General features: G+C 43.8%; 1 protein-coding gene across 1 annotated transcript; it reads left to right on the forward strand.

Moving 5' to 3' along the window:
• Positions 1–710: 710 nt before the first annotated feature.
• Positions 711–18,026, forward strand: LOC136477507 (uncharacterized). Its single transcript, XM_066475694.1, has 18 exons — positions 711–1,079; positions 1,177–4,280; positions 4,367–4,574; positions 6,431–6,570; positions 6,699–6,778; positions 8,162–8,293; positions 8,370–8,486; positions 8,621–8,713; positions 9,009–9,086; positions 9,249–9,305; positions 9,513–10,185; positions 10,263–10,318; positions 10,584–10,660; positions 10,735–10,817; positions 10,904–10,983; positions 11,374–11,453; positions 16,088–16,133; positions 17,057–18,026. The coding sequence occupies exons 2-18, from the start codon at positions 1,292–1,294 to the stop codon at positions 17,816–17,818; spliced, it is 5,751 nt and encodes a 1,916-aa protein (XP_066331791.1). The 5' UTR covers positions 711–1,079; positions 1,177–1,291; the 3' UTR covers positions 17,819–18,026.
• The last annotated feature ends 7,875 nt before the right edge of the window (positions 18,027–25,901 follow it).

Here is a 25,901-nt window from a genome sequence, read left to right on the forward strand (position 1 = left end):
ACAATAATTTAGTTAGAATATTGTTTTTTAATCTGTGAACAGGGCCGATAAGTTTTGATGACGTGACGTCTTCTAGTAGCACTGGGTAGGCTACTAGTAGGAGCACTGTACAGACCTCGTTCCAGACCCCGAACTTCCAAAGGGTTTGGCGTGGACATGGCTGAGCCGCTGATCGAGTCAAGAACGAGCCAGGATAACTGCCACCAACCGCCCTTCTCTACACCCTGGTCTACAGCAGTTGCAACTACCGCACGGTGTGGTGCATAGTATTTCTTTCACACATACCTACCGTTTTCAAAATGTAAATTCCTAATCCATATATATAAACTTATTTATTTATGTATTATCGTACGATCCGATTGTGGATGGTGCACATAGTTTTCCTATGATTTTCTTGCTGTATTCTTCATTGCGCAACTTTTGAAGTCCCAACTTTAACCTAGAACATCCGCTGTGTGGCAATGACACCACTATATATATATATAATATTTTTAAAAAAAATTACAAGTAGGTACAAACACCAACCGCATCCTTTTAAATTCGAGACCTATTAACCTGTGTCGGTTCTGTCGCGCTCTGAAATACATATATATACCCACAGATTTGTTTTTCTTTTTCCTCGAACAAACAAATACGCTCGGATTTCAACAGCGTCATCTGCCAGCGCGGCCTCATCTTCCTCCTCCTCCTGCCGTGCCCTTCACGAACTCGTCGAGAACGAAACCAGACGAGACCTTTTCTATTCCGCGTCCTCCTCCAGCCTCCAGCCTCAAGCCTCCTCCCTTCTCCCATTTATTTATTTTTCTTTTTTTCTCTCTCCTGAAATAATATACTTCGCCTCCTCTCTCCCTCTCTCTCTCTCCTCCCCCTTCCTTCCCCTGTCCGCCTCCGCCGCCCTCCTCATTCCTCAACGCGGCGACGACCGCCGCCTCCCGCACGTCTATCCTAGCCCGGCGCCTCCTCCTCCGACTCCCGCGTCCCCCCGCCCGTCGCCGGAGACCGGAGGTCAACGGAGACCGCCGGCGCGGGCGCCGACGGCCGCAACGCAGCAGGCATTCGCGGCCACGCGGGTCCCGGAGGTTCGTGTCTCTTGATTTTTTGTCGATAAGGGTTGGGCAGAGCCGTTTGCTCGCGGAATCCTGATTGAGTTTTCCTGTCCGTGCTCTCGAATTCTAGGGTTTTGGGGACCTGGCTTCGGCGGCATGATCGGATGCGGAGGCGGCGGGGGGGAGGCGTGAGCGGGCATTGGATGTTCTCGATCCGTACGGGTCCCTGCTGACCTCCTGCCGCAATGGAGGAGCCTGGCGCGGGCGTGCGCGGCGGGGAGGAGGGTCATGTTGCTGATGCCCAACGGTTGGGGCCGGCGGAGGTTGTTCTGTCTACTGCCACCGCCCCTGGACCGGTCCATGGATTGGGGGATGGCACAGTAGAGGTATGCGATGCTCCGGAAGCTAGATTGTCCACAGAGACAGATGACAAAGGGAGCGATTTTGCTCTTGGATTGGTGACTCCTGTCGAGTGTGTTTCTGCCTCCCTCCTCCAAGGAAGAAGGTTTCAGATAGGACAGGAGGAGGGTTCGAGTTCAGAGCAGAGGGTCATGGGCATGGAGGAAGGAAAGGAAGGTAGTTTGGCTCCCGCGGCATCCGCTGAAAATGCCAGTTTGCAGATTTGTCATGAGGCCAACGGCAGGCTTTCAAAGAAGACGTTACCTTCTCCTTGCCGTGAAGCGGTCTGTTCCGAGGATGCTAGATGCGCGTATGACATTTTGGAGAAAACGACAGAGGGGAGCCAGTTTGAGCAGGTGGATTTGACGGGTAACGGAGGTGATTGTGTCGTCATGGTGGGGGTAGTAAAGGAAACCGTAGAAGATCTACGGACGGTTTGTAACGGAGCAAAACGTGTGTATGAAGGCTTGTCAGTTTCAGTGAATGATGGCAGCGAGCAAGAGCCACGTGGTGTTGATGGCATAGGATCTATCACATGTGCTAACGATGAGCTGCAGTCAGATGGTTTGATTTCGGATATTGAAGCTGTCTCGAGGCCAGCTCATGAAGATTCAGTTCCTTCCATTTCAGGGGGCTTTGATCTTTCTTTGGATCGAAAGGCAGGTCAGTTTGGTGGAATGTCTGCTGATCCAGGGACGAGCCATGGGGCTGACAGAGGGATGTGGAATGGTGATTTAGCCCATGACAATGGGGACTTGTCGGACCCAGGGAAGCATCACTTGGAGAAATTGCCATCTGGTGCTGAGGGCCTGACATTGATAACCGGTGCTAATTATGAGCTGGAAAAGGTTGGTTTCCTGCCAAATATTGATGCAGTAAACTTCTGCCCAGTTGTTGAAACTTCAGTTCCTTCTATTTATGGGAGCTCCATTGATGTGCCTGTAGATGGTCAGGCTGTTGAGCTCCAGATGGAGGCTTATGGTGATGAGAATCAGCATTTTGGCCCTTGTCCTGATAAAGAGTTGCGACAGGTCTCTCTAAAATATGGGGCCTCTGAGCTACCTCCAGAGAGAAACCAGTGTGTTTATTCGTATAGCCAACTTTGCAATGATGAAGCTTGTTGTAGCAGCAAGGAACCATCTGCTCTATGCCTGGGTCATCAAGATGCTGTTGGCGGATCCGACCATTTGGACCAAGGGCTCAATGCCTGTAATTCTGCTGAAGACAGCTATGTTGATTTTATCAGTAATGCTAATGATGGAGAATTACAGAGCCAAAAGCTGACAGCATTACAGGTATTCATACGTAGGAATCCAAAAAGAGCTGCTTCTTCAAGAAGTCTTAATTCTGAGAAGCAAGATCGAATAGGCAAAGGGAGCAGTGGCTCACGCAAACCTAAAAAGGTTGACATTATGAGCTCATTACACCAAAGCACTGTGGATATGTTCCCAAACAAAATCACTAAGGGAAGAAGTGGTATGAACAGGCCACCAAAATCCTCTACTTGGGGCAATCTAGAACAGCTATTAGATTGCTGTCCAAGATATGGGCCATCTACTTCTAATGCTCATCCAATTTGCCTGGACAAAGGAATATCATATAACAGATCTGATCAGAGAAGTCAGCCAAGTATTCGGAGAAGTCGAAGTTCAAGATCTTCAAAAAGTAAATGCTCTTCCTTCTCTGAAATAGGGCATGCAGCTAATGAACTGGATGGGCAACCAACCTTAACAACTGTGGCTGATATAGGGCATGCTGCTAGTGAATTGAATGAGCAACGAACCTTCTCAATTGTGGCTGATACTGATATTTCCTTGGAATGTCACAGAGGAAACATTCCAAATTTGTCTTCTGATAAATTAATTAATATTCTTGATAGTACTGGCAAAACTACAGAGTCTATTGATAGTCATCGTACAGAATCAAAGTGTATCCAGACTGATGTGCAGCAAAGAGAAAGAGCCTTGGTGAGTTGTACTAAAGAAACATGCGCTGCATACGTCCATGGAGAGTGTGCTAAGCTTTCAACTTCTGAACCTATGGACAATGCCAATGGCAGTGTCATGCTGCATATTGGGTTTTCGCCGGATTCTGTTTTGGAGGTTGCTTCTGTTACATGTGAAGGTAATGCTTCTGCAAGCCATGATGTTATGTTACATGAAAACCCAACCGATGCTGGTGCACTGAATGGTGGTGATCCATCCGTCTTATCTACTTCTGACTGTGGAAAAGAACATGCTTCATCATTGATGAACTTGGAGCAGCACGCTAGAAGTACTTTGCATGAGGACACCAGAAAGGAAGAAGTTGGTCCATCTCATGGCACAGTGGAAAATGATATTGGTGAAGGAAAGGTGCAAGCTTTACAGAAGTCAGATTCTGTGAGAAAAAATGGTATTGTCAGAAAGGCAGGTTGCAAAAAGAAAGATGGATCTAAAGGGGTAAAAAAGAATGTTATAGGATACAACAAAGTTTCTCCATGTGAATCTTCAAAACTTAGGCCGTTCTCTAGTGATCCAATTTCACCTGGGCCTCTAGATGATGGGTCTTGCTTTGAAGCCCTAACTTCAGGCTCACAGGACCTTAGTATGCATGAACATGATGGCATACAGAGTCACTCTGTAGTGCATGGTGACAAAGGGAGTGCATTTGACAGTATGAAATCACCAAGACGCAAGATAAAGGATACTAATGCAAGAAAGAAGGGTAAGGTGCGAGACCCACATAAGAAAGAAAAAGGTAAAAAGAAAAATACATCAGGCGAGACTTCCCTTGATCTTGGACTTTTACATTTGCCTTGTACTGAACAGGCAGCACCTCATATGAATGAACAGAGTATGTCTTTGAATTTATCATTTCTTCCTTTTCCATAACATATAGCAGGCACCTTCAGAAGGAATTTACATTCTCATTTTACGTAGGTAATCTTGATCCTACCTCCGAACTTGCATTCAAGAACTCTGGCGCCATATCTACTGATTTACCTGGAAATGTTGCATGCAAAATGGATGGGGCATCTGTAGCACCACTGCCACCACGTGCTGCATGGGTGTGTTGTGATGATTGCCAAAAGTGGCGGTGCATACCTGCTGAACTTGCAGATGTGATTGGAGAAACAAATTGCAGATGGTATTAATTTTCCTTCCTGTTATTTCAGTTATCAGTTTAAATGATCGCACCAGCCTGCTTGTCTAATTGAGATGTACTGTACTGCTATGCTCTTCAGTAGGTCTGTATGGTCTGTCTTAGAAACCCTCTTTTTCCTCATTTAATATAACTGTTCCTAGCAACGTGGGTCACTACATTGTTTTCTCAGTTTTGTAAAGCGGAGATGCCGATTTAACCTTTATACAGTTCTAGAGAAGGTATTTCAAGTTTTGTCAACCTTCATTGTCTTGGTAACATCTTTGTAGCTTGCTTTTTTGCAAATTGTTGTTCCACAAAGGTTTTACCATTTTTCCTGAATTATTCATACATTGTTCCAAGTGGACTTTCCAATTTGTACTTGTAGTAGGTTCTACCCCAGTTTTGGAACAGAAATTTCCATCTCTACCATAAAACCTGATCCAATGACAGCTATACCATTTTCTGTTCCTGGTTTCTTTAGGGCACTCCCAATGCATAGTTTCTATAGGTAGTTTCTTAAGGAAAGTGAGTTCAAATTAGACCTAACCTTCCCAATGCATAGTTTCTATGGAGAAGAAAATTTAATGAACAGTTACATACACCACAAAAAGAAAAGGATCAGCGGTGGCAAGCAGCCATATATCCTTTCTTGCTGCCACAAACAGAAAAGGATCAGTGCTTCGCGCGCGCAGGCTCAGGGGATCGGAGCAGCAGCACACGGGTCGCGGTCTCGCGGGAGCATTGGAGTAGCAGATCTAGACTGAGAGGATAGGAACTAGCAGCCTCCGCCCAACGCAGCTTTGATGGTTTCTTCATGCATTGACGTGCGTGCGGACTCGGTTTTCTTCTGTAGAAATGGTTTCTCCATTTTTTCCCTCTCTCATCAATAAATCATCACTTGCCACATCAGCAAAATGATTACATAACAAGGTAATTAATATACATAGAAACTATGCAGGTTTCTGCATTGGGAGTGCCCTTAAAGTTTCAGATGGATTAATCCACACAGCAGGATTCTAGCTGGTAGTTAAGGAAAATAATAGGCTGATTGAGGTACTAATTCTCTGCATTAACTAGGAGGCTATCACAGCCATATTTGTGGCTCTCGGCTGTGTATTCAGCAGGCACCATACTACTGTGTTTGTGTGTTTCTTTTAGTCTGAGTGAGTTCTAGGTGACCTGTGTCCTTGTCCTTTCAATTTTAATATAAACTTGGTCGAAGTTAGAGAAATTTGACGTTGGATAAATCTAAAACGACCTACATTTTGGATTGGAGGGAGTTTCAAGTATTGGTTGTTGTTTATTTTGTACACGTCTGGTAAAGCAAAAGAACTAGGATTTGCTGATGGGTAGCCCTTTGTACATGTCTGGTTGTCTGGTAAAGTGAAAGAACTAGAACATGTTGATTGATGGAATAGCCCAACCTCAACTTGCATGCATCATCCATTTCTTGACTAGTGTGTATGATACACTGTGTTTCTTCCTCATCTATGCTCTTCCTTTTGCTGCCACACCCTATATATCATCTCTTTACAAACCACATCTTCAGACTTACACCTGAGATGCTTAATTCCACTGTGAATTTGCACTTATCTCTTAGAGCAAGAGAAACTACTCATATAAGATATAGCAACAAGTGTATTGAAGGGTTGAAACCTCACAATGTAATGTGTTATTACCACTTACGCAAATCTCTATTTTAGATCTTCCATAAGTTCCTCCTATTCTTGTCTCTTGATTCCATTCATGAGTCATCATTTTACTTTAATGTGTACTTTTTTCTTTTACATTTTTTTGGTTCATCTGTCGAATGTTTTATGCTTCTTAATTCTTATTCATCGTTTTTTCTTACTATGAAGGACTTGTAAGGACAATGGAGACAAGGCGTTCGCTGACTGTTCTATTCCACAAGTGAAAACAAACGCTGAGATTAATGCAGAACTCGATCTTTCAGATGCTTCAGCTGATGAAGCAGACAATGGTGAATCTAACTCAAAAGGTTTTGAACCCCTGCATCCTTCTGTTTTCTTCAATACCATTTTTTGTTCAATATAATGTAAAACAATCCGATTATGTGTTATTATTTCTGATTCTTTTACTCCCTTTTTGCATCTTGCTGTTGAGTAGCTTGCAAACCACCATCATGGACTCTTGTTAGGTCAAACTTGTTTCTGCATCGAAACCGCAGAACACAATCCATTGATGAGGTCAGTGCTGCCAACAAATTTTCCCTCTGGTTTGACTTATGTTTCAGCTATTTTTCTCTATGCACATGTAGTTCCGTTAATTATAGACCTTGCAAATTTGTAAGGACATTTAGTTCAAAAGGTCGCTATAGATTCTCGTTCATATATCCGTTTGCGGTAAGGAAAAGTTAGTCAAAAGGTGCATAAAACACAAATATTTATACTGTTGGCACTCTGAATCAGGGATATGTGCGGCACACACTTTTTTTATGGTTATTAAGGTGTCACTTAAGCATTGGAGCAGTCTAGGGTCACCATAGAGGCAAGGAGCCAAGGACGCAAGGTAAAGCTTAGTCGCCTTAGGCATATGTGGTCACCCCATTGATTCCGCGTCTCCCCCTCAGTTTTGCTTCTGGCCCACTCAACTTTGATTCTGGCCCACTTGATTTTGCCATATCCCGCTTGTCAATCCCTTGATTTGGAAGGGGATGTCAGCGGTGGTCGATCTGAGGGGTGCATACTTGTTTGGTAAGGGAAGGGAAGCAGCAGAGAGGAGAGAGGGAAGCGCGAGCGAGAGGGACAGAGGTGCAACGGCGGCACTGGAGAACGGGAGAGAGGAGCGGCTGCGCTGAAGACAAGAGAGGGGAGCAGTGGCGCTGGAGAGAGGGGATTGGGACTTTGTATGCCAGGAGGGTAGGGGCACATGTGCTGCCTGGTGGGGTGGGCTAGCCCACTTCTTACTCCTTTCTTTTTCTTTTTTCCATCTTCCACGGCTCTATCCTGCTATTTTGCATTTTCCTTCGAATGTAAGGTATTGCCTCCCTCACGCCATAGCCACTTAAGCGTAAGGCTAAGGCAGTAGTCAGCGGCGCGCCCTTCGGGGCGCTGCGCTACAACGGCCTGAGCTTCCCATCCGACCCGTCTTGAAACACGGACCAAGGAGTCTGACATGCGTGAGTCGATGGGTTCTGAAACCTGGGATGCGCAAGGAAGCTGACGAGCGGGAGGCCTTCACGAGCCGCACCGCTGGCCGACCCTGATCTTCTGTGAAGGGTTCGAGTTGGAGCACGCCTGTCAGGACCCGAAAGATGGGCGGGGTGAAGCCAGAGGAAACTAATCGAACCATCTAATCGAACCATCTAGTAAGGCAGTAGTCAGTCGCCATGCCTCGCCTTACCACCCTGATAACTATGCTCTTTTTAGCTGCAAGAATATCTTCAATCATCCAACCATGCAACCACTAGAAAATCCTACTATTCTTCCTGTGGTCCATGCTAAATCAAACTATCCTGAACTATTGTACAAAAATATATTGATTCTTTGTTATACTCCTTGCGACTTGAGTACTTGCTGACATTTTGAAGGATAACCTAATTTTTTGCATTTCTTATTAATTATGACCAGAGCATGGTGTGCAACTGCAAGCCGCCCCAAGATGGCCGAATGGGTTGTAGAGATGGCTGTTTGAACAGGATGCTCAACATTGAATGTGCCAAGCGTACATGTCCGTGTGGAGAACAATGTTCTAATCAGAAGGTCACTGCTTCTTGGTTATCCTTAATTTAATTTCTTCTCTGCTACATTGATTTTGACTGTAAAATCTGTGAAACAGTTTCAGCGACGTAGCTATGCAAAACTGAGATGGTTCCATTCTGGCAAGAAAGGCTATGGACTGCAGTTGCAAGAAGACGTTACTGAAGGAAGGTTTCTTATTGAATATGTTGGAGAGGTGCTGTTGTCGTCCGTTATTTCCTGTGTTTGTGTCCTTGTACATAACCTGCTATTATGTTAGTGCGATGATTGTTGATTATATGATATGACTAATGGGCTCTTTTGACTCTCTACTGAATGATTTTCTTTCAGGTCCTTGACATAACATCCTATGAATCCCGCCAAAGATATTATGCTTCAAAAGTCCAGAAACATTTCTATTTCATGGCTCTAAATGGTGGCGAGGTATGCCTTTTGGTTTTTATATTTTGTCCATAAGCTATTTCTTATCTTCTTCAGATTTACTATTTTATTGCATATTACATGCCCTCCATTTTTTACTGCAAGTTCTTTTGTCTGAAAGTTGTATTCAGTGAAGAACTATCTGATCACCTCCTTTTATTCCCTTCCGTCCTCATCTAGTGTATTATGTTGACTTTGTGTCGTACTCACTTTTCTTAATACACCCATCACGATGTTGACACAATTGAATACATTCCATTGAACTTTTAACCATTTTTTTTTGTTTCAATTCTTCCAGGTAATAGATGCTTGCACTAAGGGAAACTTGGGCCGATTCATCAATCATAGCTGCAGCCCTAACTGCCGCACAGAGAAGGTTGACTTTTATCTCTTTCATTTTTGTGTGTATTGTCTACTATGTTTATAGCCATTAAATCCTTATCCATCAAAATATATTCAGTTCTCTTGATATAATGATCTATAGTTGTGCTCTGTCTCACTCAGAGTTTGCTAAATTATGTTCCTTATTTTTTTATAGTGGATGGTCAATGGAGAAGTCTGCATTGGAATATTTGCTTTGAGGAACATCAAGAAGGTAAGGCTAGAAACTATCAGATTCTTACAAACTGGACATTTTGTCCCCATATGAGAGTTCATCTAACAGAAAGAGTGAGGATTGGTTTGCTTCATCTATAATTGAAGTTGAATCAGTGAATAGTCTCAGTGAATTTATTATGCATGTCGTATGATACTGGGCAACTGTCAGCGTGTAACAGGTATGTTTTGTTCTTATAATATATAGGGTGAAGAATTGACATTTGATTACAATTATGTTCGTGTATCTGGTGCTGCTCCTCAAAAATGCTTCTGTGGTACCGCCAAATGTCGGGGTTACCTTGGTGGAGACGTATCAATTGTTGATACCATCATCACCCAAGACGATACAGAAGCAGATCATTTTGAACAAATGGTTGTTGACAAAGATTCTGAGGAGTTGCTGGGTCCAAATGGGTCTGATTCTGATGGTAGCCACCCAAATATTTCAGAAACTGAATTTTCTATTCAAGGGGAAGATCTACATGATTCCTCAGCTGCAAAAGTAGAGTTAGACCTGCTTGAGGAAACTAGAGGAACCCCATTTGAAACTAGTGAGCCCGAACATTCCTTGGAAGTATGGAGCCCGCCAGAAGATGAAGATGTCAATCGCACACCTGTGCATGTGTCACGAACATTTGAAAGTTCTTTGCAGACGTTCCCAGCACATGACACTCAGTCATCAGATCTTTTGCGAAAGACTGCAAACTCAACGGAAGGATCAAAGGCTCCAAATATAATAAATGGATCAATGCTTAGTTCTGATTTCAGGGGCAATCTGGTGCCTACTTTCAGTGCTACCGAGAGAAAAAACTTAAAACAACATAAAAATCAGAAACCACAACCATCATCTCCAATTGACAATGAGCACATTTTGGGAGGTACTATTCTGCCTCATGCTTTCCTCTTCCCACTTTGAAATGTGATAGTCTTAGTGATCTCTCCTTGGTATATGTAGTTGAAGGGAGACTGAACAGCCTACTGGATGTGGACGGTGGTATCAGCAAGCGAAAGGTATGAAACCATCATTATCCCCTTAATTGTACATAATCTAGAGTACCAGGTTTGCACACAAGATCCTTTTGCGAAAGTTTTGTGGATGATTCTAATTATGATGCAATCTCCGTATGCTGGACACAAATCATTCCAATTGGGTCTGATACTATGTTATGAAAGTTTGGAAGGCACATGGCTTTAGAAGATTATAAGCCTTTGATTCATCGTGAGTTATCATTCTACATTTCTATGTCCTAACTAGTCAATGTATCTTCTGGAGCAGGATGCTACAAATGGATACTTGAAGCTTCTCCTTGTGACTGCAGCAGAAGGTGGCAGTGCTGAGGGCACATCCAAAAGGTTTTATCACCAGATGAATTGTGATCCAAGGTTTCCTCTCCTAAAATATGCTAATTTCTTTCTATCTGTTTCAGTATGAGGGATCTTTCATTGATTCTTGAGGCACTTCTAAAAACAAAATCACATTCGGTTCTGTTGGATATCATCAATAAGAATGGTAATATTTCCTAGCATTCCTTCAACTCCCTGTATGAAAGTGCTTCAGTCTCCAACTAAGAACCTTTTTGTTCTATTTTGTGGCAGGACTGCAAATGCTTCATAATATATTGAAGCAGAATAGACACATCTTCCACCGGACACCTATTACACGGAAGCTTCTGAAGGTCTGCACTTCATTTTCTCTAATAAAATGTTATCAGCTACCATAATATTCACATCCTGTATTGTTTCCAGTTGACATCTTATTGTTTTCACATTACTCCCTCTAGTCACAAATAAGTGTCATTTTGGACAGCGACATGGTCTATAAAGTATAAATTAACGCAAAATATAGTGAAGCTTTAAATTTTTGGAATTACTTTTAAAGACAAATCTGACCATACCATTTTCAAAAGTTTATTGAAAATATTTGAAGATAAATCAATGGTCAAAGTTTAATCATGTTGACTGATGGAACCCTAAATGACATTCTTTATTGGAGGTAATACATCATAATCAGGGTTATATCACCTGAACCTGGTGTTACTGTGTATGATATTGGCATCTTCCTTCAGGTACTTGAGTTTCTAGCTCAGAAAGGAATTTTGACATCTGAACATATAAATGGAGGTCCTCGATGTGCTGGAGTTGAAAGGTTAGATTATTTGAACTTGTTTATTCCAGTGTTATTTGGTACCGATTGAAGAGTTTCATATTCAGTTTGTTTTCTAGGGACCGTTACTTTTTTGTGTTTTATTTATTTGTAATGCCTTTTTGACCTGAACTAGCATGGGGTTTTCTCTAAGGCCCGTTTGGATCCTTGGAATTGAATTCATTCTAATGAATTATAATTTAGGCACATATTGATTAAGCTAATGTGATTGTATATGGAATATATTTGTATACTATTGTTAGCCATGCAAGAGAAATGCTTATATATTGTATTTCTACTATAGGGAAACGAGTTGAAGAGCGTGCTATAAGTTGGAGAGTAGAAACATAGCATGGTGATCTATATAATCAATTTCTATTTTCCACCCTATGAATTTGAGATAGGTTTATATGTGAATTTTGAAAAGTTGTGGAATCTCAAATTCCAAACCAAATAGCCTAATCCATTAAGTATATTTCAATTCTTCGAAAACGAAGGAATCCAAACGGCCTCTAAGTGAAATGAAATCCTTATCTCAGAACAAATGACATTCTTGCTTGTTACTTTGTGGTTCCTTACAACAACAATAACAACATAGTCTTTCAGTCCCAAGCAAGTTGGAGTAGGCTAGAGTTGAAACCCACCAAGAGCCCCAAGTCACGGTTCAGGCACTTCAATAGCTGTTTTCCAAGTACTCATATTCAAACATAGATCTCTAGGTATATCCCAAGCTTTCAAATATCTTTTTATTGCCTCCTCCATGTCAATTTCGGCCTTCCTCTACCTCGCCTCATATTATTATCTTGGCTTAGGACTCCACAATGCACTGGTGCCTCTGGAGGTATCATTTGAACATGGCCAAACCACCTCAACCGATATTGGACAAGTTTTTCTTCAATTGGTGCTACCTCTAGGCGATCACGTATATCATCGTTCCGAACTCGGTCCATTCTTGTGTGACCGCAAATCCATCGTAACATACACATTTCTGCAACACTCGGTTGTTGAACATGTCGAATCTTTGTAGGCCAACATTCTGCTCCATGCAACATAGCCGGTCTAATCGCCGTTATATAGAACTTGTCTTTTAGCTTTTGTGGTACCCTCTTGTCACAGAGAATGCTATAAGCTTGTCGCCACTTGATCCACCCTGCTTTGATTCTATGACTAACGTCCGCATCAATATCTTCATCCCTCTGTAGCATCGATCCCAGATACCGAAAGGTATCTTTTTTAGGCACTACTTGACCTTCCAAACTCACATCTCCCTCCTATACAACTCTGCCAAAGTCGCATATCATGTATTCGATTTTAGTTCTGCTCAATCTAAAACTTTTAGACTCAAGGGTCTGTCGCTGTAACTCTAGTTTCCTATTTACTCCTGCCTGGGTTTCGTCCACTAACATTATATTATCAGCGAACCACATACATCAAGGGATATCCCCTTGTATGTTCCTGGTAACCTCATCCATTACCAAGGCAAAGAGATACGGGCTTAAGGCGGACCTTTGATGAAGTCCAATTTTAATCGAAAAGTAATCTGTGTTACCATCGTTTGTTCGAACACTAGTCACAACATTGTTGTACATGTCCTTGATGAGGGTCACGTACTTTGATGGGACTTTATGTTTGTCCAAAGACCACCACACAATATTTCTTGGTATCTTGTCATAAGTCTTCTCTAAGTCAATGAAAACCAAGTGGAGGTACTTCTTCTGTTCTCTAAACCGCTCCATAACCTGTCTTATTAAGAAGATTGCTTTTGTGGTTGACCTTCCGGGTATGAAACCAAATTGGTTTGTTGATATCTGCGTCGTTCCTCGCAGGCGCTGCTCGATGACTCTCTCCCATAACTTCACAGTGTGGCTCATCAACTTAATTCCCCGATAATTAGTATAACTTTGGATAGCTCCCTTGTTCTTATAGATTGGTACTAATATGCTTTTTCTCCACTCCTTAGACATTTTGTTCGATCGAAAGATACTGTTGAACATCTTGGTTAGCCATACTATAGTTATATCCCCCGAGACATCTCCACACCTTGATTGGGATACCATCAGGGCCCATCGCTTTGCCCCCTTTCATCCTTTTCAAGGCTTTTCTGACCTCCGATTCTTGAATCCTCCGCACAAAACGCCTGTTAGTGTCATCAAACGAGTCGTTCAGCTAAACGGTGGTGTTCTCGTTCTCACCATTGAATAATTTATCAAAATACTCTTGCCATTTATGTCTGATATCATCCTCCTTCACCAAGAGCTGCTCCCTCGTATCCTTTATGCACTTGACTTGGTTGAAGTCCCTTGTCTTCCTATCGCGAGCCCTAGCCATCTTATAAATGTCCTTTTCTCCTTCCTTCGTACTCAAACGTCGGTAAAGGTCCTTATAAGCCCGCCCCTTTGCCTCACTCACTGCTCGTTTTGCAGTTTTCTTTGCCACCTTGTATTTCTCTATGTTGTTTGCACACCTATCATGATACAAGCGCTTATAGCACTCCTTTTTCTTAATAGCCTTTTGCACATCTTCATTCCACCACCAAGTGTCTTTCGAGTTGCATCCGCTCCCTTTGGTTACTCCAAGCACCTCTGAAGCAACCTTCCGAACGCATGTTGCCATCTTCTCCCACATGCTGTTTGCATCGCCTTCATCATTCCAAGGGCTCTCTTCAATGACCTTTTCCTTAAAGACATTTGATGCCTCCCCTTCTAATTTCCACAACTTCGTTCTAGCAACCCTAGGTTGTTTGTTCCCACGAGCTTGCACCAGAAAGCGGAAGTCAGCCACCACCAGCTTGTGTTGAGCGACCACACATTCTCCAGGTATCACCTTACAGTCCACGCATGTTCGTTTATTCCTCCTTGTAAGGACAAAGTCGATTTGACTAGAGTACTAGCCACTACTAAAGGTCACTAAATGTGACTCTCTTACGGAAGAAAGTGTTAGCTATCATCAGATCAAAAGCTATGGCGAAGTCTAAGGCTTCCTCTCCAATGTTTTCAAGTCGTCTAGTCGAACCTAGTCGCCATGGGACCGACCAGGCCGATTAGTCTAGCAGAGTGTATTGCTTCTCTTTCCTTTGGAACCAGAGAATAGCAGAGGGACAGCAGTACAACACAGCAAGCAACCTAGCAGTCTAGCAGAGAGCCAGAGAGGCTGCAGAGTAAGGGATGGGGGAGGAGGGAAGAAGATGGAGAGGGGAAAGGCACATACCGTCGTCGGAGCAGCTCATCACGAAGACTGCGGCCACTTGACCTGGCAGAGGGTGCCGTTGGCTTCACAGCTCACCAGAGAGGAGAATAGCGTGCGAGGGAGGGGAATAGCACACGAGGGAGGGGAATAGCTCACGAGAGAGGGAATCGCGCGCGGGAAGGGGAGGAATCGCGCGCGGGAGGCAGGATACACGCGCGGGGAAAAATTGCGGCCGCCTTGCGTTTGCCACCGTGCTTGCGTGCCTCCGGTGTTTTGGGGTGCCTATTCTAACCCTAATAGGCCAAATTGGAAGCCCAATAGGCCACATATAGGCCCAGTTCAACAGGCCCAAAAAAACAGATCAACCACATTGGTCGTCCATGGCCTAGTCGGATGACTAATCGTGATTAGTCGTCGACTAATCGATGACCAGCTTTCTGGTCGAGCTAATCGAGTCGGGACCTCCTAATCGAACACCAGGGACCAATTAGGACGAGTAATCGCGATTAATCGGACGACTTGAAAACATTGTTCCTCTCCCTCCTGGTTCCTACTACCATATCTGAAACTCCCATGAACCGCCTTGAAACCTGCACTTGATGTACCTACATGGCCATTAAGATCACCTCCTATAAATAGCTTCTCGCTACTAGGGACAGCTCTAACCAAGCGATCTAAGTCTTCCCAGAAAAGCCGCTTAGCACTCTCATCATGGCCTACTTTGGGGGCATACGCACTAATTACGTTTAAGACCATATCACTAATGACAAGTTTAAATAAGATGATCATATCCCCTTGCCTTCTCACCTCCACCACACCATCATTGAGGCTCTTATCAATTAAAATTCCTACTCTATTTTTATTTGAAGTTGTCCCTGTGTACCAGAGCTTGAAGCCGATATTGTCTACCTCCTTCGCCTTCTGCCCCTTCCATTTAGTCTCTTGGACGCATAAGATATTTACACGCCTCCTAACCGCTGTGTCCACTAACTCTCTTAACTTACCTGTAAGGGACCCTACATTCCAGCTACCTAAACGAATCCTAGTTGGCTCGACTAGCTTCCTTACCCTTCGCACCCGCCGAGGTAGGTGTGAAGATCCTTGCTCATTTTGCACCACACCCGGGCGCCGATGTGGCGCGCCACTAAGGATGCGACGACTCGATCCTTGCTCACTTGACACCGTGTCCTGATCGCGACACGGCGCGTCACGGGGGTGACGACCCGGCCCTTGCTCATTTAACACCATACCCGGGTTCCAACATGGCGCGTCGCTAAGAGGGTTACGCAATAGGACAGTTTTCAAACTGTCACTGTTTACTAAACTAAGCTCAGTGCAGTAACAGTGCATGACAATTTAACGTGGATCTAGAGATAGCTCCTACCTTTGTTCCTTGAAGTTTTAATCACAATTCACTTTTTCTATAACTTCATCTGGAACTTGTACTGCAGCTTCAGAGACTCGATGCTGAGTTTAACAAGACATCACGACGTTCAGGTAATGGACATACCATGCTAATGCAGTCTTTCAACTTTATGTTTTAGAAATATGTGCATAGTTACTTATTTGGTAGATTTCAAACGCAAAGGTTATGCATGGAGTTAGGCTTCTACGCATTTGACCACCAAAATGGCCACTACACTTGTGGCAAAGCTAGTTAAAGCACGACTGTTTATGGTCTGTACACTGACCATGTGAGAGTCTTGATCGCCAAAACTTGTTGCAATAGACTAAAGTACTAAGTACGAAAGTGTGGCAAAAACACAACCTCGACTACAAACTATTATGTTTGCAAAGTGAGTTGTGGTAAAGTTAGGTTGCACCTGGAAACTTAATATCCACTTATTAATTTGGAAAACACCTGTAGAATGATAGCACAAATCACATGGATGCATTTTGGATTAATGTTGTGGATCTGTGCTGCTATATTTCTTCTTCGTTGAGTTGCAAATGGTGCAGTTTTGTTTTCACTTCTATTCTGGATACATGGATGTTTAGTATTACTTTTTGGTAGTTTATTTTTTTAGACCAATTTATCATGGAAAAACAGGCAAAACTTTTGATAGTTTCGAAAGGAAAGTATATCACTATAAGCGGTGCATGTACAACAGAATTACCATATTTGCATGTGCAGTCAAATTTAAACCTCAACATGCTTTTGTGTTCCTATAAACCACTTCCACAACCAGTAATTACATACCAAGCACTGATTTTCCATGAAGCGGCATGTGTCTATAATTTTGCAGTTTTGACCCTCTCAGAAATTATCTGGGAACTGCTGGTGACTTCTCATGTCTGTTTTTTCTTTGTACTATTAGTTTTCTAATGAAAGTTTCATGTGATTTTTACCTGTATGCATGCAATCCTTAACACGTGAATCAATCTGTCAAGCCTAAAATACTCTTTCCTCCATGTGACAGGTTCATCAGATTGCTCGGAGCTTCCGTGATAGATGGATCCCCCGTAATACATCCACATTTGTGTATGATGTCCAGGGGACTAATACAGTCTGGAGTTCTGCTAGGAGGAAACGCAAGAGCCGTTGGGACTATCAACCTGACGAGCATTATAAGATGGTGGGACTAAAAATCCAAAAAGTTTTTTCTGGCTTTATGAGAAATAAGTTGCAGAGGAATCAGGGGGCAAACAACTATTGTAATGATGTTCTTGGCATGGGGAGTTCAACACAGGGTGCAGATGATGAAGTCCCTCCTGGGTTTGAGTCCCAGCTGGAGTGTCGGCCTGCACAACTTTCCATAGGCAGCGAGGTTGCTCCAGGACTTTGCATGGAGAGGTACCAACCTAGCTTGAGTATTTCATATGGGGTTCCTGTCACTCTTGTTCAGCACTTTGGAACCCCTGAATCTGAAGGAGGCCAATGCCATCAAAAATGGAAAGTTGCACCTGGCGTGCCTTTTAGTCCTTTTCCACCATTGCCTCCCTATCCACGAGGGAGTCCTTGCCCCTCCGCTTCATCATCCCAGATGTTTCAGCATGATGGAACACCCCAAGTTAAACATAACAGTTCTGGACAATGCGGAAGGATCATGGGCCGAGATGGGAGAGTGCATAGGTCATGGCGAAATGGGCCAAGATCAAAATGGCCATACCATCATCAAGGAAGGAAATTTTCGAGCACTCATCATAGATTTGAAAGATTTGAACCTCCAAAACCTCAATAGTGATTAAGGGTTCAGGGCAGTGATTGGGCCCAGCCCTGCAGTTTTTGAACCTCAAGTAGCGGTGGTATACATGGTAATTCCTGCTTGTCAGAAGTGTAACAGAAACTGTGTCAGCCTTTAACTATGTTTAAAGAGTGTAACTTTCAGTTCATTGGGGGTAGAACAGATGCTGCACATAGGTCATTGCCAATGCAGTGTTACTAATTAATTTGGTCATTGTTTTTTTTCTCCCAATGGGTATTCTTAATAGGAACATTTTATGATTTGATTTAATCCTTTTTACAGGTGATAAGGCTAACCAATTTTATCGACAATCCTCTGTAGTCTCGTTTCCTTAATTACGTTTTCCCCCCTTTGCTTTCTCCGTAAAGCTTCTATTTTTGGCGCAGTGTTCATGTGTTTGTTTCCTTTGCTGTTGCATTTTATTTCCACTCCAATAGGTAAGTAGGCTGTTTTGGGGATCTTGTACATGAGTAGCCTTTTGAATCTGTTCAATTTCTTGGAGTGCTCCTAATTTTAGTCCTCTTGCTGCTTCTACATTACGATGGCTCCTGGACTTAAAATCTTATGATATAGCTGAAGGTGATTCCTAATCGTTCCCCTCTTCTACTGAACGGGCACACGCATGAACTGACACATTGCTACAGGACTTGACAGGTAAGTTGTCCTGAATCCAAATCTGAGCACATTTTCCTTGAATGACTCTAATAAGTTGTGTCATGCAATTCTGGAGCACGATTTGCTAGCGTTATGTGGTGATATCTGACAAAATTTGCTAATGTCTCGTGTTTTCTTGTTGAATTTGAAAAAGCTACGTCCTTAGTGTCATTTTGTTATCCTGAATTTGCTAATGTCTCGTATTCTGTTTTGTTGAAATTTGAAACAGCTACTTCGAAGAACTCAGACAGTTGGACCTGGCGTATATGGTTGGTTTTGGAAATGTTGAGAGCCTGACACCTTCCTCGTTTTGGAACTTGGAAATGGTGAGATTTAGTTTATTTGGTATCTGGGTGCCCCATGTCTGTATACCGTGACCACTCACAAATTTATTTTTTTTTCGGCGCGGGGTCGGCTTGTTAGGTTATGTGTTGTCGAGACTGTGGCCATGTTTTTTCTTGCTATATATATATATATATTTCTGATTTAATTTTGGCTATGAAATGGCTGATGCGAAGCTTGGCTACTCAGCAACATGCGACAACGCAGACGTCGTAGCAGAGTCCTGCCCTAGAAGGCTAGAAGCATGTTTGTTACTCGACATTGATTTGGCACTGTCTTCTATGCTTATCATTTATTACTAATTTCTTGTAAAATACTTACGCGGTCGTCTATGCTTATCTTTCATCACTAATTTCTTGTAAAATACTTACGTGGTCTTCTATGCTTATCTTTCATTACTCATTTCCTTTAAAATACTTCGTCCTGCCGTCTCTCTAAGAGTGCAATTCTAGATCTCTTCAAAGTCAAACCTTTTCAAGTTAAGTTTATAGAAAATAATATTAATGATTATGGTTCTAAAACGCTATACCATAAAAACATATTGCATTATATATCTAATAATATTTATTGATATCATAAATAATATTTTAGAAAATGATAAAATGAAAGTGGATTAACTAGGCTTGCACTTTTCCTGGGATGGATAGACTATGTTCTTAAAATCCTTGAAAATTAAGTGATTTTGCAAGTATTTTGAATACACTTGCATATCAGCATATAGCTTGTAATTGTTACTTATGTTTGTCACTTTTGAGATCGTAACAAAATCTTATCCCAACGGCATATTTTTGGAACAGAGGCAGTATCGAGAATTGTTTCCTCTAGTAAGAGCATCTTCAAGGGCTCCCTAAATAACTTCATTTTTTTAGCAAAAAAGAAAAGCAGCCCTAGATGAATTTGTATATGAATTCATTAAAGATAAGTAAGCACTATCCCTCAACCGGTAAATGTAAATATGTATAAATATGAGAATTTCCTATTTAACACCAGAAAAAGTACTATTTTCTTATTTGATACCCAAACTCAAATTCTTTCCTATATGTATCCTGTCTCAAGTTTTTCTTTCTATTTAACACTTCTGTTAGTTCTATGAGGAAACACCGTACATGGTGGCCTGGCGTGGAGAGGTGGCCTGGCATGGAGAGGAAAAGAGAAAAGAGATTGAGTTTCTCTCCCCTTTTTTTCAAGGAGTTGAGGGAGGATTTTTTTTCTCAAGTGAGAAACAAAAAATAGGAGAGGGGGGGGGCCTGTTCGGCAGGACTGAAAAATAAGCCAAAATACTATTCCGGCTGATTGTTGTGAGAGAAAAATACTGTTCTATCTGGACATGAACAGTATTTCTGTGAATGAGCTGGCCAGCCAGGCTCAGCCCAGCCAGCTAGCCGAACGAAGCCCCCGGATTTGTTGTAACTATGTTTTGTACCTCAGTTCTTTTTATGCCAGAATATAGGAAAATGAGTCCTTTTTTTTAATCCGGTGGAGTTGCTCTTACACCCATCCAACTTACTAGCATGATCATACGCTGCACACACAGACTCATGGAAAAGAGAGTGCCTAACAACCAACAAAGTTTTTTTTAATACCTTTCTTGACATGTTGATTTAAAAAAAAAGGAACAGTACCATACACAACATGTGCCTCCTTTGGATCAAAGGAACTTCAAAGGAAAAGTAGAGGATTCTCATTCCTATGGATTTGAGCACTGTAGCATCATTTGGAATACAGGATTGAGGCATAGGAGAAGTAAAGGATTTTTTCCTATGCCGTTGGCACAGGGAAAACAAAGGATTCGTAACATCAGCTCTAAGCTCTTTTTTTCATTCCTTCGCGTAGGATCGAGGCAAAGCCTGGCTTCACGAGGATAGACTGAGGCTAATGTACAGTCATTTGTGTAGAACGTTGATGATTACCATTCATGATCATCTTTTAATACCAAATTTCTCAGCGGTTTCCTGTGTTTTTCCTAGGGCTCATCCAAATGACTTTTCCTATTCAATTCCTGTGTTTTGAATCATTTGTCATTTTCCTATTCAATTCCTGTGTTTTGAATCATTTGTTTTATGCATGCATTCCTATACTATTCCTCTGTTTTCCTATTCCTATATTTTTTCAATCCTGCGTTCCAAAGGAGCCCGTAAAGGGCTCTTTGGATTGCAGGATAGGTATAGGATAGGAAAAGGAAAAATTCAGGAATTGAGATGGCATACTCGTAACACTATGGGATTTGAAAACAAAGTAAAGTGCCTTTGGCAAGAGCTTAGGTGAAACACAGGAATTTTAAACACTTGGGAATTTGAACAGCTAGCCATTGCATTCAAAGCATCAAACTAGCAGTCAATGTTCAAAATCTCCAGAGATGACCTAAAGCGGCACCATCCTCGAGAGACGCTAATTGCTGCTAATCACCCGAACACTCCAGCCTGTGGGACCACCTCTTCGGTCATTCTACGCCCAGGCCAGCAGCCTTCATCCTCTCTGTTTCTTGTCAAAGTCTACCTCTCTGTTTTTCGTCGCCTTCATCCTCTCTGTTTCTTGTCAAAGTCTACCTCTCTGTTTTTCGTCTGCTTTCCTACTGCGTCGCCGCCGGCGCCGGGGCAGAGAATGCTCTCCCTGCATCGCGAGCGCTCGCGTCGTGCCGTCCTGGCGCCGTAGACGACATGGCCGCGGATCTCCTTTCTGTTGTGTTTTGCGGTGGGAGCTCGAGCGTGAGCCAAGCTGGTCACCGCCGGCCCCGGCGCATCTCAAGAGCGCGAGGATAGAGAGGTGGTGGGCCGGCGAGCAACCACCACGCTAGATCTGCTTCCTGGGTCGCGCTGCGGGCTGCTGCCCTCTTCTTCCGCAGCGGAGCAGAGTAGGGCGGAACAGGGCAGCCGGCGGCGGCGACGCAGCACGGGGAAGGAGTGGAGCGGAGGTGGCGGACTTGCAGCGAGACTTGGGCTCAGCGGCGGAGCGCGCGAGTCGTTTCCTTTCGCGCCAGGAAAGTTTGCACAAAGTCTGAGCTCTCTTGTTTACTTTCCTGTGAAACTGAGCCATAGGAATCCAATCCTATGGAAAATTTCCTCTGGCTTTCCTGTGAACCAAAGGCAGGTGCATGAAAAATTCCAAAGTAACCCAAATCCTATAAAATTCCTTTGCCTATCCTACAATCCAAAGGGGCCCTAAAGGAGTGCATCGCAGTATATTGCATTTTTATCATCACAAATACTTAGGGCGTGTTTGGTTCTCCACATATCGGCCTACATTTGGACGTATGTGTAGATTCCCAAAGAGAAGGATGTTAGATTCCATGCACGTGTTTTGTGAGTGCTCTGCAGGTGTAACTTGTAAGATACAGCTCCTGCATCAGCTCATGCAGCCAAATTAGCCTTCACCGTCGAGCTAGACCTAGTGGGTGCAGGATGTGTTTGTGTGGGCCCGCGAACTGAGCGTAGCTCAGTTGATTGGGTTCCTTGTGGTAGAACCTGCCCACCTGGGTTTAAGTCTCTGACTTAACACGAGCGCTCGTATTTTTCTGGATTTATTCCAGAGTTTAATGGTGCTATTCTTTCAGTGGTATGCGACGTGCCCGTCGACGGCGAGGCGCTTGTGGTGACTTCGTCAATCTCGAGATTTGTCGGTCCAACTCAATTCTCCGAAGATGCTCATAGGGGTAGGGTGTGCGCGCATGCGTTCATAGGGGTGAGTGCGCTCATGTTTACGAGCGTCTACGTATGTAACTGGGCCTCGCACAAAAAAAAGTGTGTGGGCCCACATGTCATAGTAGACTGCATTCGCTCATGCATGTAACCAGATAATCTCAGTTTTTTCTACATCCGTTCATGCAATCTGACCTAAAATATGGTTTCACTTAGCCCGCATCCCCTGGATATATGTGGGGTGTACGACCCCGGATACCCACGGCAGACCACATGGGCTGCGCCTCCAGGGGTGGCCCAGCTGAAAGGTCCTAATGGCTAGAGGGGGGTGAATAGCCTAATAAAAATTTCTACAACAACACTTAGCAAACCGATTAGACAATTATGAGACGAAGCAAGTGTTGCGCTAGCCTACTAAAATTACAAGCCACCTACCACAATTCTAGCTTATTTAGTATGTATCCACACAATAGCTATGTCACTATACTAAGTTAGTGTGCTCTCAAATGCTAACTAAAGAGCCACACTAACCAAACTAACAAGCTCTCACAACTAGCTACACTAAAGAGCTTGACAACTAGTTTGCGGTAATGTAAAGAGAGTAAGCAAGATAGTTATACCACCGTGTCGAGGAGTGAACTAATCAATCACAAGAATCAATATCAATGAAGACCAATCGCCTCGGAATCAAAGGATGAACACAATGATTTTTTACCATGGTTCACTTGCTTGCTGGCAAGCTACTCCTCGTTGTGGCGATTCACTCACTTGGAGGTTCACGCGCTAATTGGCATCACACGCCAAACCCTCAATAGGGTGCCGCACAACCAACACAAGATGAGGATCACACAAGCCACGAGCAATCCACTAGAGTACCTTTTGGCTCTTCGCCGGGGAAAGGTCAAGAACCCCTCACAATCACCACGATCGGAGCCGGAGACAATCACCAATCTCCGCTCGACGATCCTCGCTGCTCCAAGCCGTCTAGGTGGCGGCAACCACCAAGAGTAACAAGCGAATCCCGCAGCGAAACACGAACACCAAGTGCCTCTAGATGCAAACACTCAAGTAATGCACTTGGATTCTCTCTCAATCTCACAAAGATGATGAATCAATGATGGAGATGAGTGGGAGGGCTTTGGCTAAGCTCACAAGGTTGCTATGTCAATGCAAAATGGCCAAGAGAGTGAGCTTGAGCCGGCTATGGGGCTTAAATAGAAACCCCCAAAAAATAGAGCCGTTGTACCCCTTCACTGGGCACAACACGGGTTGACCGGATGCTGGACCTCAGCGTCCGGTCACGTGATTCACGCCACGTGTCCCCTGCTTCAAATACTGTTCGTCAGATTTCAACGGTCATCAGTTGACCGGACGCGTCAGTTAGAAAGTGACCGGACGCTGGACCTCAGCGTCTAGTCGTTTCCAGTAAGGTTCCAAACGCGAATTTTGCCGACCAGACTCGTCCGGTCATGCTTAACCGGACCCTGCCAGCGTCCGGTCAGACGACGTCTCCTCTGTGCGCCTCACGTCAGCGTACGTCAGCATTGACCGGACGCACCCTGCCAGCATCCGGTCGCAGAGCGACCCAGCGTCCGGTCGTTTGACCGATGCCAGTATCTTCGCTGATACATCTGACCGGACGCACCGGTCCAACCGTGGCCAGCATCCAGTCACTCCTAGTGATCTCCGTCTTTTCTGTCTAGGGCGTCGGTGGCACCGTCGGACTGTCCGCACTCTACGGGCGGACACTCCGCCGGTGGAGTTTCTTACCCTTGCTCCCAAACTTCACCACCCTTGATCAAATGTGCCAACCACCAAGTGTATCACCTTGTGCACATGTGTTAGTATATTTTCACAAACATTTTCAAGGGTGTTAGCACTCCACTAGATCCTAAATGCATATGCAATGAGTTAGAGCATCTAGTGGTACTTTGATAACCGCATTTCGATACGAGTTTCACTCCTCTTAATAGTACGGCTATCAATCCTAAATGCGATCACACTCTCTAAGTGTCTTGATCACCAAAACAAAATAGCTCCTATGATTTATACATCTGCCTTGAGCTTTTTGTTTTTCTCTTTCTTCTTTCCAAGTCCAAGCACTTGATCATCATCATGGTATCATCATCATCATGCTATGATCTTCATTTGCTTCATTACTTGGAGTGTGCTACCTATCTCATGATCACTTGATAAACTAGGTTAGCACTTAGGGTTTCATCAATTCACCAAAACCAAACTAGAGCTTTCACCAGCCCACAAGACGAAGCCTTGCGGGGCACGACTCTGCTCGGCGCCTCCCACAAGACACCGGAAAGATATCCTGAATATACTACGAGATCTGTTAGGATATGTATGATCCTAAGATTCATGTAATCAGTTATTACTTTCCGGTTATCTCTCAGATCTAACCGACTTGTAACCCTACTCCCCGGACTATATAAGGCGGGTAGGGACCCCCTCCAAACTCACGCAATATCATACGATAGCTAATACAAACCAACAGACCACAGGAGTAGGGTATTACGTTATACTGACGGCCTGAACCTGTCTAACTCGTGTGTCTCTGTTGTCTTCTTGTTCTTGATCTCACGCTCCTTTGCCGATCAATCTACCTTTGTGGGATACCCCTCGGAGGACTGCCGACGATATTCTGTCGACAGTTGTCGCGCCAGGTAGGGGTGTGCGTGCTATTTCCTTGTCGAACAAGATGGCTTTTTCCGCAGGCTCTTCGTCCCTTCCGCAGCCCGGCCAGATCTTCACGGTCGGATCCATCTCGTGGGTCATCAACGCTGACGGAGTCGGAGAGCTCCTCGAGCCGGGGCAGATCGGTTCTGCGCCGACCACCCCCGCACCTGCAACTGCAGATCCGATCTCGGAGCCGATTCCGAGGTCTCCTTCAGCAATGACTCGCCGTCCGCTTCCTCGCTACCAGAGGAGGCAGATCAACAACGACGATCTGATCGAATCCATCGATCGGGTCGGACTGAAGCTCATCGATTATCTCTCCAGAATATATGATGCGACCTCTAGCCACAAACCAAACACACCCCTTGTTTCTTTGGGATACGTTTTTTTTTCATGTTTCCTCTGGTTTTATGTGAAAATGAATCTATTCTTGTAAAATTTCTGTACAGTTCCAGTGAAATTTCTATATTCCAAAAGGGCCCTTAGTGATACTTTCAAAAAAGACAGGACCAAAACTTGTTTGACGATCTTATTGGCTTTCCACTTTCACATAGCGTTGGAAGCTATAACCGTTCATGAATCTACTCGACGTCACAAATACCTGAGTCATTCAAGATAACATGTGAACCACATCGGTGCTCATGCTGGTGGGCAGCATAGGGGTCCAGATATGTACACTTGGAAGTTGGAGCTGGCCGGCAGCTGTAACGTCTTCCCATTCTACATTACTACGACTTACTTCCAAGATATCTCATGCACAT

This window comes from Miscanthus floridulus, chromosome 8 (assembly GCF_019320115.1).
Source record: "Miscanthus floridulus cultivar M001 chromosome 8, ASM1932011v1, whole genome shotgun sequence".
NCBI classification, from domain to species: Eukaryota; Viridiplantae; Streptophyta; class Magnoliopsida; order Poales; family Poaceae; genus Miscanthus; species Miscanthus floridulus.

Excerpts from the sequence above, each read along its gene's own strand:
- LOC136477507 (XM_066475694.1), top strand. The coding sequence starts at position 1,292 with ATGGAGGAGCCTGGCGCGGGCGTGCGCGGCGGGGAGGAGGGTCATGTT. Across the intron at positions 4,575-6,430 it reads GGAGAAACAAATTGCAGATG|GACTTGTAAGGACAATGGAG; the intron begins GTATTAATTTTC and ends CTTACTATGAAG. Across the intron at positions 9,087-9,248 it reads CTAACTGCCGCACAGAGAAG|TGGATGGTCAATGGAGAAGT; the intron begins GTTGACTTTTAT and ends ATTTTTTTATAG.